The following is a 16,026-nucleotide window of genomic DNA, read 5'->3' as shown; positions in this document are numbered from 1 at the left end:
TGAGTTCCTTCAGATCTTTGGTGGAAAGCGTTCTGGACTGGGAGGCAGGGGTCCTGGTTTCAACACTGCCTCTCTGACCTCCAGCAAGGTGCTTCCTTCCCTGGCGCTGCATTCCTCATCTGACAAATGGCCGAGGAAGCCATCTGTCCCCTTCCTGCTTTCAGGATGGAACCTCTGTTAAAGCATCTGGGTTTGCAGGTTATGGGCTGTGACAAGAGTCTGCACTTGGGAACCATGTCTAAAAGTGATCAAGAAGTCATTCTTTTTAGTTCCTCAGTCCCTGAGTCCCATAAGGCCAGAGCAGGGCAGGTGGTCTAGTCTCATGGAAGAAAGCAATCATGAAATTTGATGTCAACACACTGCAACACTGTTTAATCGAGTGGCCATCACAGCACTACCCTTGCTGGTCCCCGGGAGTCCCCACCACAAAGCAGAGCTCCCTCCACCCTACCATGGCCTCAGATCCTCCGACATCCTGGTTGGGGAGATGGCTACTAGGTCTGGGTCCGAAACCATGTTCTTCCTTCTCCAGGCTCTTCGAAGCCTCCCTTCTTCATGTGAAGGTTCCCAGGACTCCTACGTGGCAGGCACTGAACTTTCAGAGCCCAGCTCCTAAGAGCTGGAACCCCCAAGAGACCAAGAGCAGGGTCTTCCAGGAGATCAGAGAGAAGGCTCCCTTGTAGAATGAGTCGGCCTGCCCTCCTGCAGGAGAGAGAAGAAAAGGTGGTGAAGGGTCTGCAGGACCAGAGGGAGTCAAAGCAGCCAAGGGAGGGGCAGGAGGGTGACTCACTTGGCAAAGGTTCACAGCTCTGGCTCTTATTCTCTGCAACAGACAGCACAGTGAGGCCTTCATGCAGACACACCCTCACACCTCAGACTTCCCTTCCCACCAGGCCCTGGCACGGCCATTCCCCATCTCAATCCAGCTTTCCCTTCTGCTAAACACAAACTTCTGACTTCCCTTCTTCTTCCTCCTTCCAGGGAATCTTCCCAGATTGCCTTTCCACGCCTGCTCCCACTCTGGCCCATCACTCTGTCCCTGCCTCAGCACTTGGGAATAGCCCATGTGTGTCCCGTCAGCCCCGTTACGCCCAGGGCCTCCTGAGATCTGAAGCAACACTCCTGTCACTTTCCTCTGCATGTTGCCCTCCCTAGCCAGGTTCTTTTTGTCTCTTAGAAGAAGATACAGCAGAAAGAAGCTTTCAAGAACATTCATAGAATCATCTGAGAATATTCACAGATCCAGAAACTACTTAGAGGACCTCTCTGAGCTGGTGGAACCCGAGTCACAGAGAAAAATAACTCCAGCCACCTTCTAGCCCTCAACTTCCCCACTAATCCCGTGGGTCTCCTGAAGCCCCTGGGGACTGAAAGAAACCAGGGACATCCTGCCAGTCCTGCTTCCCTCATGCGTGGCTCACCACCCAGATAGGCGCAGTTAAAGTAGCTGCAGGTCTGATTTTTGCTGGAGAGAGTCACCAGGTGCCGGGTTCCATCCTGGGAGAAACTGGCGACCTCGAAGACTTCATACGGGGGGATCAGCACCTCCAACTCCTCAGGAAAGACAGACAGGCTATAGATCGGGACCCCAAAGCAAGTCCTTAGAGAGAAGAAGGTGGCATTACCAAATCTGCGGGCCACACTCTCATTCAGGGAGCTGGAGGCAAACTGGCCCAAGCGGACAGAGTCCCGCAGCCCCTTGGGTTCAAAGTGAGTGTCTTTCACGCCTCGGAACACCACCTGCCCAGGTTCCCTACTGCATTTTCCACTGCCCCGCAGCAGCTGCAGGGCCCGGGTCAGGTAGAAATGCAGGGCCTTGAAGGGGAAGTGCTGCATGTAGGACTCCCTGGAGTCACCGCCTGTCCGCACAGCCTGGTTCAGCTTCTCGTACAAAGTTTTGGATGAGCTGGTGTAGACTATGATGGCAGTTCCGTGCTGCGTTTTGAAGCCAGGAGGCAGGCTGGGATCTGGAGGCCTTCGCTCCCAGGCCTTCTGGGCTGTCTCCCAGGACTCCCGCAGCAGGGAGTTTTTGGCCTTCTCCTCCTCTAGCAGATGGACTGCCTCCTCCTCCATCTCCTTTGAGCAGCCCACATAGGCATCATCAAAGGTGTTTGGAGCCAGGTCCAGGGTCTGGATGGTAACAGTCTGGGCCTGTGGCGGTAAGGAAGAGAGCAGCCACACAGGAAAACGTATAAGTTCAGGGTACTGGACAGAGGTCCTGGTGGCAGATCAGTTCAGAAACACCGAATCTCATTTCTATGCCCAAATATCTGGGGTGTGAAATTTGACAAGAGCTCAAGGGCTGAAATAACAGGCACTGGAATCAGACATGGTTCAAATCCTGGCTTCACCACCTACTGGCTGTGAGATCTTGGGTAAGTCTCTTAACTTTTCTGGGCCTCAGGTTCCCTATACACTGAGGATACTTCCAACCTCACAGGGCTATTGTAAGGATAGCATATAGATTCTTACTTGTGTACTAAGAGGGGTCACTTATCATTAGAGAGGTTCCTGCACTTGGTGGGACGTGGGGCTGAATGACTTGCAAGCACCATTCTGGCTCCAAGACTCAGTATGCAGATGACATACACATGTACGGCCAGTCTCCGATACCTGACCCCATCTCCATCCTCAGACTCCCTCTCACACAGGCGCTCAGATACCACACCAAGTCACTGTCAGCTCTGAGACTCTGAGTCCCCTCCTGCTCTAGAAGCCCCCCATCCTCAAAGCTGGGGGTGGGGGCTGGGAGGAGGGCAAGCCCTGGTCTGGGAGAGGCTGCAGGAGGTCAGTACACAGGTAACCCAAGCTGGTTTCCCAGGGCTGGGCCTGGGGTGGGACATGGGAAGTGAGAGGGGCAAGTTGGAGGCAGTCCCTAGGGAGGGTGGAATGCAGGAAGGAGGATCACAGCAGGACCAGTGGGTGGAGGTGGGATTCTGGGAGCTGGATTGGGAACTTGGGGCTCCCTGCAGGGACAGAGGTTCCTGAGAGGAAGAGGATGAAGAGGAATGGCATCCTAGGGAAGAATCCCTGCGAAGGCTCTTTGAGGTGTCAGGCCCCGGGGCCATCCCAGCTCTTCCCTTTGTGGCAGCAGAGCTTTCCCCCAGTTACCTGCTGGGTGCGGAGGCCGAGGCCACAGAGGGCGATCAGCAGAGCCGCCAACATCATTCCTTGCCGCGACTTGGAGAGTGAGATCCAGATGAGGGTGGGACCAGCGACGGTAGAGTCTTGGCTTCGATGGGCGGGGGGACAGAGACTTGGAGACTTTCTTCTGTGGTGGAGGGGGTCCTAGATCCAGAACGTGCCCGGCGGGGCGTGGGCCTGGCCAAGAGCGGGCCTAAGGGAGTGGACGGGGCGTGGGGTTTAGGGTTTCCGGCCTCCACCCCAGCACAACCTGTCTCTGCTCCAGCTGCCGGCTGCTGGGGTGCTCAGCGCCTTCTGCCCAGAGAAGTTAAAGGTGGAATGGTAATTTGGCTCCGCTTGCAGAGGGGAGGGGACAGGGGCCGGGGACCCACCTGGAGGTGGCGGAGGCCGAGAGCCGGAAGGAGCCCTGAAGGTTCTGGGCAGCGGGGGCCATAGTCTGCACGGGGACCAAAGTCTGCGCGGGGACCAAAGTCTGCATGGGCGCCACGCTGTCACCTGTCTCCGGAGCCCGGCGGATGAGCAAAGCCCGAGGCTAACTAGAGCCCCCGCCGCTGTAACCCGACACTTCTGGTCCCCAACCACAGATCCAGGGTTGGGGGAGTGCGGCTGAGGGCCATAGGTAACTCCCCTTCCCAAGGACTGCGCGGTCTTTCTCCAGGTCCCTTTTCTCCCAGCGAGACCAGCGCTAGAGGAGGGGAACTGTGAGACGTGGTCGCTCCCTGCGGCGGGCCCTGACAGCCGTGGCCTGGCCTCTAGACCACTAGGCCGAGGAGACCGAGAGGGTTCCGTCCACCCAGAGGTCACCACTTGTGCACTCGTTGATTGACATATAATTTGCATATGGCCAACGCACGGGTCACGTGGGGTCCAGCATCTGAGTGGCCCCCACCCTCCCTCCCTTCTCTACCACTCTTCCCTTCTGTAAGCTTGGCCCAGATACAGAGTTCTCTCTCTCCCATATCCTAGGGTCCAGCCCCGCCCCTCCCCAGATCCTGTCTCCCTGGACCTCTCAGACTCAGGGGGCCCCGTGTTTATAAACACTAGCCTCTCCCCTCACCTCCCTGGGCTTGCCTATAAATAACCTGGCTCTGAGTTTTGGATGCCCACTGGGAGGTAGTGGGAGAAGGGGCCAGCTGAGGAATCAGTCAGCAGCTCTGGGAAGAGCTTTCTGGCAGCCTGAGCCTCTTGGAGTGGCCAGGTCACTCCCCCAGAGTGACCAGAGGACTTGGGGGGGTCCCAAAAGCCAGGATTTAAGAGGTGAGCCTGCCACCTGCTGTGTCTGAGGTGGGCACAGGAGGTTAAACTCCCCCCAGGACTTCCATCCTGTTCTGGCTCATTCACTCAGCTCCATCTGTTCTCCCCCATGCCCTCAGGTTGCCGACCAAATAAAGAATTTCTTTCACCTAGAATCCTGCTTCCTCCAAAAATCCTTCACGTAGACCAGAAAGGAAGACAAACTGCATCCAGGCTTGGGGAGGGTGGGGTGGAAGGTGAAAAGAGTGGCATCCAGGGAATTCCCTGGTGGCCTCGTGGTTAGGATTTGGGGCTTTCACTACCACAGCCTGAGTTCAGCCCCTGGTGGGGGAACTGAGATCCTACAAGCTAGGCAGCATGGCCATTTAAAACAAAAAAAAAAGAGTGGCATCCCAAAGAAACCAGACTGCTTGTCAGGCAAACACAGCAAATCAAGACAAATTCTTTTGCCCCCTTCCAATGAGACTGGCTACCCCAATCTCTCCAAGATTAGAAAATCAGGAGTCACTCTGCCATTTTCCATTATTGTGAAAACAAACAAAAAAACCCCACAGCATCTCACCTACATACCCTGCCTGCCTCTCTCCCTGGAGGACCCTGAGCATTTACAGCTGCTGGAGCAGAGGATACTGTCTGGGACAGCTAGGCCTGCAGGACAGTCCTTGGGACCAGATCTACCGGTATCATGGCTTTGTTCTCTCTCCACCCTCTGGCTTTGGGGACTTGCTTCTCCCATCCCAAGACCTGGAGCCCCAAGGAAGACCCCAAGAGATGGAATCTAATTTAGTCATTGAACAGGGCTCTCGAGTGAAGCAGAAAGTCCTCCAGTCAGTGCTGGGGTTGGGACCCAGACTCTTTAATCTGGGAATCTCTCCTTGCACCTTTGGTGAGTCTCCATGCTCACATGAAAGGAACAATAAGGAGATACACCCCGAGGCCAGGGGTGCTGAATGCAGGACCCAATCCAGTGGGGAGGCAGTTGTTCCAGCCTGGATCCTTGATTTCTCTCTGGCTTCAGGGATTCCGTTTTTCATGGGAAGTGCTCTGGCCCAGAGCAGACTGGGCAGAGGCTAGTGTTCCTGAGCCTCGAGGAGACATCCAGAAATAGATGGGGGAGTGTCACATTTCTGAGCAGCTGTGTGGGAGAGGTACAAGGGGTGGAGGACTGAAGGTATAAAAGAGAAACCTGCCCTCCCCGTCCCCTGGTGGCCATCGCTGGAGACCAACACCAGCTTCCCCACCCCGGAGAAAGTCTAGGTAAGGGGCACACCCTCCTCCTGGGCATTGGGCATGGATAGTGGTTTTTTAAAGGGGGAAATTTGGCGGTATTAATAGTAGAGGACGGGAATCATTAGGTAAAGTTTCGGGGAACTTTTATCTTAGTCTGTTCAGGCTGCTATAACAAAATGCCACAGACTGGATAACATATCAACAACAAATATTTATTTCTCACAGTTCTGGAGGCTGAAAGTCTGAGATCAGGGTGCCAGCCTGGTCAGATGAGGGCCCTTTTCCTGGTTCATAGCCAGCACCTTCCCACTGTGTCCTCACATGGTAGAAGGTGCTAGGGAGCTCTGTGGGGTCTCTTTGATAAGAACAGCAGTGCCAGTCAGGAGGGTTCATGAACTAACAAATTATCTCCCAAAGGCCCCAGCTTCTAACACCATCACATCAGGAATTAGGGTTTCAACATATGAATTGTGGGGAGACACAAATATTCAGACCTTTGCACCGCTGATGGAGAGGTTTGGGATACATAGGGAGGTTTCAGGCCATTGGGAAATTTGGGGATTTCTGGGGAGGGATTTGAGTCACATCCCCAGTAGGGAATGTGCATCACGAGTCTAGATGAGGAGAAACTGACAAATGCGCTGAGCAGGATGAGAGGAAGGACAGAAGGGCACCTGGGATAGGAAAAGGGGTTGCCCAGTGCCTCCACTTGCTGGCTTCCCAGGCTCTCCCCACCCCTCTGGCCCCCACACCCATTCCCTGCAAAACTGGCCACTAAGCTATCAATCTGCCTGCTCTGCAGTGGTCTACATTGTCAGCTGCACCCAGAAATCCTCTCAGACTTGCAGCAAACATTCCAGGAGGACTCACTTGTGCCTGGCCTTGGGCTGAGCTCTGGGGACACAGAGTGGGTCATACCTGGTCCCTGCCCTCAAGGAACTCACAGGCCAGGCGGGGAGGCAGACCCAGAAGGGCAGCATAGCATGATTAGGACAGTGACAGGGAAAGCACAGGGTGATTTACGAGGCCAGAGGAGTCAGAGGCTTCCTGGAGGAGGTGGCTCCTGAGCTAAGCCTTGAAGAGTGGGTAGCAGGAGAAGGGCATCCCCAGCAGCATCTCACCTGGCACTTTGTTCTGTACTGTGGAAGTCAAGCAGGGGTGGTGGGGCACGAGGCAAAAGAGGTCATGGCAGGCCAGGTCACAGAGCACTTCCAATGCCAGGGCCAGGGGGCTGGACTCTGTCCTGAGGGTAAAGAGGGAAGTTTTCTTTTGCTCTGGGTTGTTTTTTTTTTCTTCCTCGATGTGTTCTCATCCCTTCCCTCATACTTTTCATCTCTGTGTTTTGAGATATTTCTCCCAGTCAGGTGAGGCACAGAGGTTTGCAAGCAGGTAAGGAACACGAGCAGCTGTGCTTTAGAAACACTGTCCTCCCTGCTCCATGGAGCAGCCTGGAGTAGCAGGGGCGACGGTGGAGGCAGGGAGACCAGGGAGGAGGCAGGGACCGACGGAGCCACGGCAGGGGGTGTGGGGATGGGGAAAGGGAAAGAGCATCAAGGATGGCCCCACACTGTGCCCAGCATTTGTTGGCAACTACTGCAGTGTTTGATGAATGACTGAATGAATGGAAACCCATCTTGGGTGACTAGATGGATAACAAGGACGGTAGACTACATGAGACTCTTCTGATGGCACGTTCGCAGGAACCACCTTGAGCTGGATGAAGCCCACAGACGAATTAATCACAAGGATCCCAGGGTATCCCTCGGGGCCCAAAGCCCAGAAGTGCAGAGTCTCTAGAAATCCAAGGAAGTGTCTCACTCTGCCGGTGGCGTGGCTTCAAGCAGCTCTCTCTGCTCCTCAGCCCTCCCTGCCTCTTTCCCTGGGGACCTCATCTCTTCCCTGACTTCAATGCACCTGACTCTCAAATGTCTCTTATTGTCCATTCTGCTCCTTCTCGGACATCTGCCCCCAGAGAGTCCACATGTGCTAATCTGAACTCACCACTTCCCCTCCCAACCTGATCATTTATTCAATATTTTTTTTTACTGAGCACCTACTATGTGCTGAGATGAGCTTTTAATGTCTACTCTGCTTCTCCTCTGTATTTCCAACCTACAGCATGGAAACCTGAGTGTGAGCCTTGATTTCCCCTGTCTCATCCCCTAAATCCCATCCCACACCAAGTCTAGTAAATTCTACCTAGTGATGTTGGGCCCATCCTCACTGCCAATACCTTAGGCCACAGGATTCAATGTCCTCAGTCTGAGTTCACAGTTCTCCTGCCCTATCTCAAGCCTCTGATTTGTTTTATTGCAGGGCAGAGATGGGGACAGAAACAGCACAGCAGGGAGGCAGTGAGAGATACAGTTGGCCTCGTGTTTTTGCTGCATGACCGTTTTGCTGTGTGCCTCAAAATCTCAGTGGCATGCAAACATTTATTCTCATGCTCCTGGTCTTCAGGTTGACTGTAGATTGGCTAAAGTGAGCTTGGATGGGCAGCTCTGCTTCAGGCTGCCAGTCTGCCTCAGCTGGGCGCCCCCCTGTTGTGGACTGGGACCAGGCCTGCTCCTCTGGCGTCCAGGCTGAAGGAACAGTTCTGGGCCATGTTCTGTTGGTTTCTGACCCAAAGAGAAGATTTTCTCTCTTGGTTTGGGTTCCCCTAAAAGCAGACCCAGAGAGACGTTCTTGCGTGTAGTGAGCTTATTTGTAAGGTGATCCCAGGATGCACAAGTGAAGGAGTGGCAAAGTGAGTTGGAGAGAGAGAAAAGCCTGCCCCCCACCCCCCCACAAAAAGTGTGTGAGCACTGTGGTCAACTATATCCCACTGGGGACCCTCTGTGGAACAGGGAATCTGACTTTCTACCCTCACTGGAGAGAGCTGTCCCTGGGAACATTCAATCTCCTGCACTTTGGGGCTGCCCTGAGCAAGCTCCCAGGGTGATGGAGAAAGCCTTGGACACCGAAATATACGGAGCACTCGGGGTGGGAAGCTGTCAGATGCTTGAGAATTATCCATGTCCCCCGTGTGTGAACTTGAAGATGAGCTGTGAGGGGATACGGGTTGGGGAGTGAACAGTGTCTGGCACACGCTCTTTACACAGCATCCACCTATCAAATCTCCGGAAAGACTGAGTAGTCTTGCTTGGGTTAGTGTCCATCCTTGACCCAATCACAATGGCCAGGGCATTAGAGCACCCGTTTGGGGTCGTGTGTTCCCCTCATGGGGGTTCAGCGGGAGGAAACCCCACCTGAACCCATGGAGACTAGATTCTCCACAAAAAGAGGATCTATAGTAGTAGCTCAGGCTTCTTTGGTGGATTCCAAGAGACCACAGGAGTTCAAGTAGTGTTTTGCTGCTACACACTCTGCATTCTATCCTGGAACTAGGGAGTGGTATCTCATGCTTTACACCCCACCGTGCTGCCATGTGCAGTTCCAGCTACTCCGTGTCTCCTCGAGACAGCTCATCCCTGAAACCCACTCCTGGTACAAACGTGTTTCCATCAGGCTCTCTGGGTTCTTGTAACGCGTGTCACATGCTACTTGAAACCCCAACTTCACCTCCACCTTAAAAGAGCTTAACAAAGCACGGATGTGGGTTTTGTTGTTTCTGTGCATAACATCATCCTCAGTGCCTGACACGTCACAGACGCTCAAGAACTTTCTGCAGAATGAGCAAGTGTGCAGGTTTTGAGGGAGGGAAGATACGTTTGGGAAATGACATACTTGGGGAAACTGCTGTGAACCCCACTGCCCAGCAGAGCTCTCATCTCAGTTTAAACTGTATGTCTGCAATTACAGGGTCTTAGATTTGGAGACTTGCAGAATCATAGCCACATAACATCCCAGTGTCTCAGAGTTATTGAACTACCACAACCTAGGCCACACCAAGAGCTAGGGGAGCTTCGGGAGCAGGGATGCTTAACCTGAGTGAGACAGGGGCAGATGCATAACCACCTTGAAAGTTGTGCAACGTCTGAGTGAAGGTGCACATGTCCATTTTCTGAGGAGAAATTTCAGCTTTCATCAGAGTTCCAAAGATAAAAAAAAAAAACAAAACCCACTAACTGTATTACACTTTGTATAAAAAAAGGAAAACAGAAATAGCCAAGAAGTTGCTGGTGTCTGCCTAGAGTACCTCTGAAAGGATACACAGGAAGTGAGAACATTGGTTCCCTCTGGGGAGAGGAGGTGGAGTTGGGGAATCAGTGAGAGAAGGACAGTTCATTGCATGCCTCACAGAGTACAAATTTTGAATGATGTAAGTGTCCTACCTTTTAGAAAATTTAGTTAAAAACTTTAAAATATTAAAAATTAAAGTTATGGGTATTCCCTGGTGGTTCAGTGGTTAGAAGTCTGCACTTTCACTGCTGAGGGTCCAGGTTTGATCCCAAGTCTGGGAACCAAGATGCCACATGCCTGGTGGTATGGCCAAAAACAAACAAAAAATTTAAAGATATGATTGACCCTGTCAGTGAAAAGAGACATAAATTAAAAACTAGATACCATTTGTGCCCACCAGTTAAATGAAAATTAAGAGAGATTAATAATGCCTAGTGTTGGCAAAGACATGGAGAAAAGGGCACATTTGTCCATTGTTGGTGGGGGGGTGAAGTGGGTCCTTCTGGATGGCAACTTGGCAGTGGCTATCTAAATGAACACTCTTCACATCCTTTACATATCATCTTCTTGATATCTTTCCTATAGAAATGTGCAGACTAGTAGACAAGGATTTATATACATGGATGTTCACTGCAGTATCACATGTAATATCAAAAAATCAGGAAAAAACCCTAAGTGTCCATCAATAAGGAAATGGTTAAATAAATTATGGGTTAACTGTACTATAAAATATCATGCTGCCATTATAATGAACAAGATAGATATGCATGTATGACATGGAAGGACGTCTATGGTACATTGTTTCCTGGGAAAAGAAAAGGTTGTAGAACATGTACGTGTAAGCAAGTTTCCTTTTTCATTCTGAAAAAAGTGACAATAAGAAACGCCCCAAACAGTCTGTATATGGAAAACTGTGTGTGTATATATATTTAAATATTATATTATTCGTATGTGTATCGAAAAAGGTCTTGAAGTGTGCCATTACCACGGAAACAGCAGGTATGGGTAACAGTGAGAAGGGGGGAAGCGGAGGGAGAAGAAGAAAAGGGGCACTTGGGTTTTGTGATTCATTCATACACAATAAGCATGCATTTCAATAAACAGAAAAAAAGGAGGAGCCCCAACTTAGAAACTGTTCCAATCTCAAAGCTGGGCGCCGTCTTGGAGCCACTTCGGGCCCTCAGTGTGCCCACCCACAGGACACAGGAGGCTTCTCTCGGGGAAGACGTACCCTCTGTACTCTCCCTCACCAGCCCCTCTTCCCTCGCCACCTGGGGGCCCCTGCCTGGAATCAGGGCTTACGGGGAGGGTTCAGTGGACGGCAGGACGGCAGGCAGAGAGGGAGTACCCTCTGCATCCCCAAGCCCTGCTCTAAGCCTGTCCCTGGAGCCCTGCTGTGGCCCCACCAGCGGACGGCTCCTGGATCTGTCCTCCTCCAGCCTCGCACGGCCATGAGGGGAAGCCCCGAACTCTCAGTGCGGCAGTCACGTTCCTTCAGGACTGACCCCAGGCTTTCCAACACTGCGACTGCCCCACCAGACAAAATGTTTTTCACGCTTTACATCCTGAGAGTTCCTACCTCTGATACCTTTGCTCTTCCAGTTCCTGCCACCTCAAACTCTTTTCCCACCCCAGACTCCAATCTTTTCTCTCCCACCTTTACTGACTGAAGCCTTATTCTCTTCTTCATCCCACAAGACCCTGTTCACATGTCACCTCATCCAGGACGTCTCCCAAGTTCCTTCTGGCAAGAAGGGTCCTCTCTCTCTTCTGAGCCTCCGTTCCCATGTTGTGACCCCGAGCCACGCACCGCAAGGGGCCCAGATCAGGTGTCAATTCATGTTTCCTGAACTGTGCAGATTCCCACTTTCCAGACGAGGAAACTGAGATCCAGAGAGTGACCTGCCCAGGGTCACCTCCAACATGCAGACCCCTGCCATGATGTCTCTGCTGCTCGTGTCCATGGGCCTCATGGAAGCACGTCAGGTACGGTCACCCTCCACGGTCCCCAGCCCCCCAGCTGCTGGCTTCTGAACGCTGCCGGATGCTTCCCTTGGGGATTGCTCAGCCCAAGGGGACAGACCCGGAGGCTGGTCTTGGGGAGTCTGTGGCTACTAGTTCCCAATCCCCTTCCCCTCCAGGTGAGCTTGGGGCCCTTCATCTTTCCCAGCTCAGCGGAGGGGAAGCTGGATGACAGGGCTCCGGTTCTCCTGGGGCCTAACCTCTCAGTCCTTGCTGCGCCCCCTCCCTCAGGCCCAGAGCCACCCCATCACACGAGACCTCTTCTCTCGAGAAATGCCGCTGGACATGGCCCTGGCCTCCTTTGATGACCAATACGTGGGCTGCGCTGCAGCCATGGCGGCGGCTCTCCCGGACCTCAACCGCACGGAGTTCCAGGCCAACAAAGTGTACGCGGATGGCTGGGCGCGGGCAAGCAGCCAGTGGCAGGAGCGCCAGGCCTGGGGGCCTGAGTGGGGCCTCAGCTCGACCCGCCTGCCCCCACCCCCGGGCTTCCGAGAAGAGCACGGGTTGGCCCTCCTGGCTTACACAGCCAACAGCCCCCTGCACAAAGAATTCAACGCAGCCGTGCGCGAGGCCGGCCGCTCCCGGGCCCACTACCTCCACCACTTCTCCTTCAAGACACTCCACTTCCTGCTGACGGAGGCCCTGCAGCTGCTGGGCAGGGGCCAGCGTCCACCCCAGTGCCGCCAGGTGTTCCGAGGGGTGCAGGGCCTGCGCTTCCGGCCAGCGGGGCCCAGGGCCACTGTCAGGCTGGGGGGCTTTGCCTCCGCATCCCTGAAGAATGTTGCAGCCCAGCAGTTTGGGGAAGACACCTTCTTTGGCATCTGGACCTGCCTCGGGGTCCCTATCAAGGGCTACTCCTTCTTCCCTGGCGAGGAGGAGGTGCTGATCCCTCCCTTCGAGACCTTCCAGGTGATCAACGCCAGCAGACCGGCCCAGGGCCCCGCTCGTGTCTACCTCCGGGCCTTGGGCAAGCGCAGCACGTACAACTGCGAGTACATCAAAGGTGAGCAGGGCACTGCTGGCCAGCAGCCGTGAGGAGGTGGGCTTGCCCATCCTGTTTTCAGGGGATACATACATAGATGTCAAAACAGTGAGGACCTAGTCCTGTCTCCCAGCCCCTCCACCCCTTCCATCCAAGGGGGGACATCACCGTCTTAGGTAGTACACTTGCTTCTTGACCCTGGAGCTGCCTAAGCCAGGGCTGGCCACTTGCCTGCTGGGAGGCTGAAGAGGGTTCCCTGACCAACACGGGTAGGTGTCTTTGGCCACCTGAGGGCCAGACGTGGTCAGGCTTTTCTCCCAGCTGGAAGCTGTTGCCAGAAATGAGTAAGCTCCCCCACCTCAGTTTTCCGAGTGGAGCGTGTTTATTCGACTGAACAGAAATCCTGGGCTGTCACGTGTGCTGGGGGGCTGTGGGGGTGTGGGGTGAGGGTGAGGTGGTAAGACAGCAGTCAGGTGTCACAACCCGAAGTTCTAGTTTGGGCTCTGGCAGGTCTCGGATGCTTTCCTGTCCATCCTCCCAGGACCAGCCAGAGAAGTAATTCTGAGGACGGGCCCAGGTCTTTAATCTCTGAAGGGGCTGTAGGCTCCTGGTCCTGGCTGAGGGATGCCCAGGGGCTTGTGCCGCCCAGTTTTCATAGTTAGAGGCAGGCTGTTGGCTGCAACCATGGACCACATCTAAAGTGGGAGAAGATTCAGTGTGACTTCAGTTCCCACCGTAGACAGCATCACGAGCGTGCATGAGTTGATGGAAGGTGAGGGAGACACGCAGAGAACATAAACTAGGCCCTCCTTAGCGGGCACAAGACAAGGGAGAGGGAGAGGTGGGTGTGGCATGGAGGCAGAGTTACAGACCAAGGGAGCAGGAGGAGTGGCTTTGAGGGCTGGCGCCCTTCTGGTCCCACTGCTCACAGGTCAAGTCAAACCCAGGCAAGGGAGGTCCCACTGTAAGGAAGCAGAATTAGGGGAAAATGCACCAGCTTCTCCTCGAGCAAGCCAGGGATGGACCACGGGGCTCTGGGGTCCCTTCCTGTCCTGAGAGCTATTGAGCCTTTGAATTCTGTTTCTTTCCTGCAGATAAGCAGTGCCAGTCTGGGCCCTGCCATCTGGATAACTCAGGTAAGGGCTGCAGCCATGTGTGGGGCTCTGTCTGGGGATGAGCTGGCTGTTTGGGGATGAGGGGTTTGGGCCCCTCTCCTGGATGGATACCCCCCTTAAAAGAAAAATGACCTCCTTTTAATCAGAAAAGTACACTCTTTTAAGCAGACAGCCGTGGGGGTTTCTAAGCTTTCCCAGAGGCTGTTATGTAGGTGGTGGCTGGCGAGCTGACACACCTGCCCCTCAGCCTGGGGCCATCCCTTCCTTCACAGGAGGCCACTGATCAGACCCCAGAGAGCGCCAGGCTGCACTGAGGTGACAGAGGGAAGGGCCGCTCTACACAGGCCTCCCCAGGCCTTCTCTTCCTTCCGCTGGAGAACCCACTGTCCATTACTGCCCTCAGACCACCTCCCAAGGTCAAGGTCAAGTCTTGGGTGCTGGAAACCTGGGCTCTAGCCCAGGCTCTGCCCTAACTCTCTCTGTGACCAATCATTCCTGCTCTGGGCCTCAGTTTCCCTATCTGTATAACAAGCATATTGGACTAGATGGTCCCCAGGTTCCCTTTGGCTATGACTCTTCTCTTCCCTTGAACACCTGCTGTGCCAGGGCCTGCCTGAGCCACCACTTCTCTAGGTGGGAACAGGCCATTCCTAGGGAAGAAATTAGGGTCACTCCTCTGCCGTGGGTCCTGCCTCCTCCCTCAGGGCTCTGAGAACAGTGGGCAGGAAAGAGCCCCAGGGTCCATTTTTCTTTTTTTGATGTGGACCATTTTGAAAGCCTTTATTAAATTTGTTACAATACTGCTTCTGTTTTTATGTTTTGGTTTTTTGGCTGCAAGGCATGTGGGATCTTAGCTCTCTGACCAGGGATCGAACCCACACCCCCTGCATTGGAAGGCAAAGTCTTAACCACTGGACCCCCAGGGAAGTCCCCCCCCAGCCTCCATGTTGTTCCCACTCTTCTCCATGACACAGCACCACTCAGGTTTCCAGGCACATGAGCCCTCACCATGATCCAATGGTGCAGGTACTGTCATCACCCCTGCTCCACAGATAAGAAAGCAAAGGCACAGAAAGGGGAAGCAACCAGCCCCACACACAGAGCTAGCGAGGGTGGGGTCCAAACAGCCTGGCCCTAGAGCTGAACTTGGAACCACCACACCAGGCTGGCCCCCACCTCCTCAGACACCATCTCATTTTATCCTTACTGCACAGCAATTGACTGGAAGGAGGTGGAACAGGGAGTATTAACACTCATCATATAGTAAAGTGAGACCCAGAGACAGAAGTGACTTGCTCCAGGTGAGAGTGAGTTAGTGGTAGAGTCAAGACCAGCCTGGTCTCCAGCCACCAACGCGGCTTCTTTGAGCTCTGATAATGTAATTTCAAGCACTGGGAAAGTTCAGGAGTCCCACCCCCCTCCCCCCACCCCATCCCAGTCCACCGGCACCTCTCCCATCAGAGTCTGGGCAGAGGAGCAAAGATCACTGTCACCAGATCCCACTCAGATCTCTACCCTGCTTCATCCCGCCCTTCAGTGCCTCAGTCGTGTCCACAGGAGACTGGGGGAATAGACCTGACGCCTTCTGGAAGGGGAACGGGGGCTCTCCTTGGTCTCTTTGTCTCTGTCAACCTTCCTCCCCCAATTCTTCCTCTTCACCTTCGGCTCCCATTGCATTTCACTCTGCTCATTTCTTTTTATCTTGTTTCTTTGTGTATCTCACTTTGCCCCTAAATCTCTCTGTCTCTGTTTTCCCTGCAGCCATGGGTCAGGGCCCCCTTTCTGTAGTCTGGAGCCTTCTACTGCTGCTCTGGTTCCTTGTTGGGGAAGTCTTTCCAGAGAATCCAGGCCTCTTCTAGTCCATCAGCCACTGAACAGCTCTGCCTGTCGCCTCGGCACAACATGAGGAAGTCAGCCATGTGTGCTTTAAGTATGGTCAAGATCTGCAGTAACTCCGTCTGCAGGGAACTCTGGGACCTTCCCTGGCAGCTGCCAGGCCTGCTAGTGGGAAGAGGAAAATGTGGGCACTGAGCCTCACCCAGGGGTCTAGGAGGAAGATGCTGAATAGAGGTGGGGGACTGCAGGACAGGTAACCACTCACTTGGAGATGGAAGATTAGTTTGGGGCGGGGGGTGACTGGGGAGAAAAGTCCTT

General features: G+C 53.8%; 2 protein-coding genes across 2 annotated transcripts; one reads left to right on the top strand and one right to left on the bottom strand.

Annotated features, from left to right (window-relative positions):
• Positions 1–363: 363 nt before the first annotated feature.
• On the bottom strand, positions 364–3,324 carry ART5 (ADP-ribosyltransferase 5). Its single transcript, XM_057750392.1, has 4 exons — positions 3,112–3,324; positions 1,422–2,151; positions 791–823; positions 364–702 (listed from the first exon to the last, which is right to left on the bottom strand). The coding sequence occupies exons 1-4, from the start codon at positions 3,166–3,168 to the stop codon at positions 599–601; spliced, it is 924 nt and encodes a 307-aa protein (XP_057606375.1). The 5' UTR covers positions 3,169–3,324; the 3' UTR covers positions 364–598.
• An 8,349-nt stretch (positions 3,325–11,673) lies between these two features.
• ART1 (ADP-ribosyltransferase 1) lies at positions 11,674–15,945 on the top strand. The gene is made up of 4 exons (XM_057695360.1): positions 11,674–11,736; positions 12,004–12,778; positions 13,852–13,893; positions 15,634–15,945. Exons 1-4 carry the CDS (start codon positions 11,674–11,676, stop codon positions 15,729–15,731), a joined length of 978 nt encoding a protein of 325 aa, XP_057551343.1. The 3' UTR covers positions 15,732–15,945.
• The last annotated feature ends 81 nt before the right edge of the window (positions 15,946–16,026 follow it).

Source organism: Hippopotamus amphibius, chromosome 9 (assembly GCF_030028045.1).
Source record: "Hippopotamus amphibius kiboko isolate mHipAmp2 chromosome 9, mHipAmp2.hap2, whole genome shotgun sequence".
Taxonomy (NCBI): Eukaryota; Metazoa; Chordata; class Mammalia; order Artiodactyla; family Hippopotamidae; genus Hippopotamus; species Hippopotamus amphibius.
This window is presented reverse-complemented; position numbering and strand designations above follow the sequence as displayed.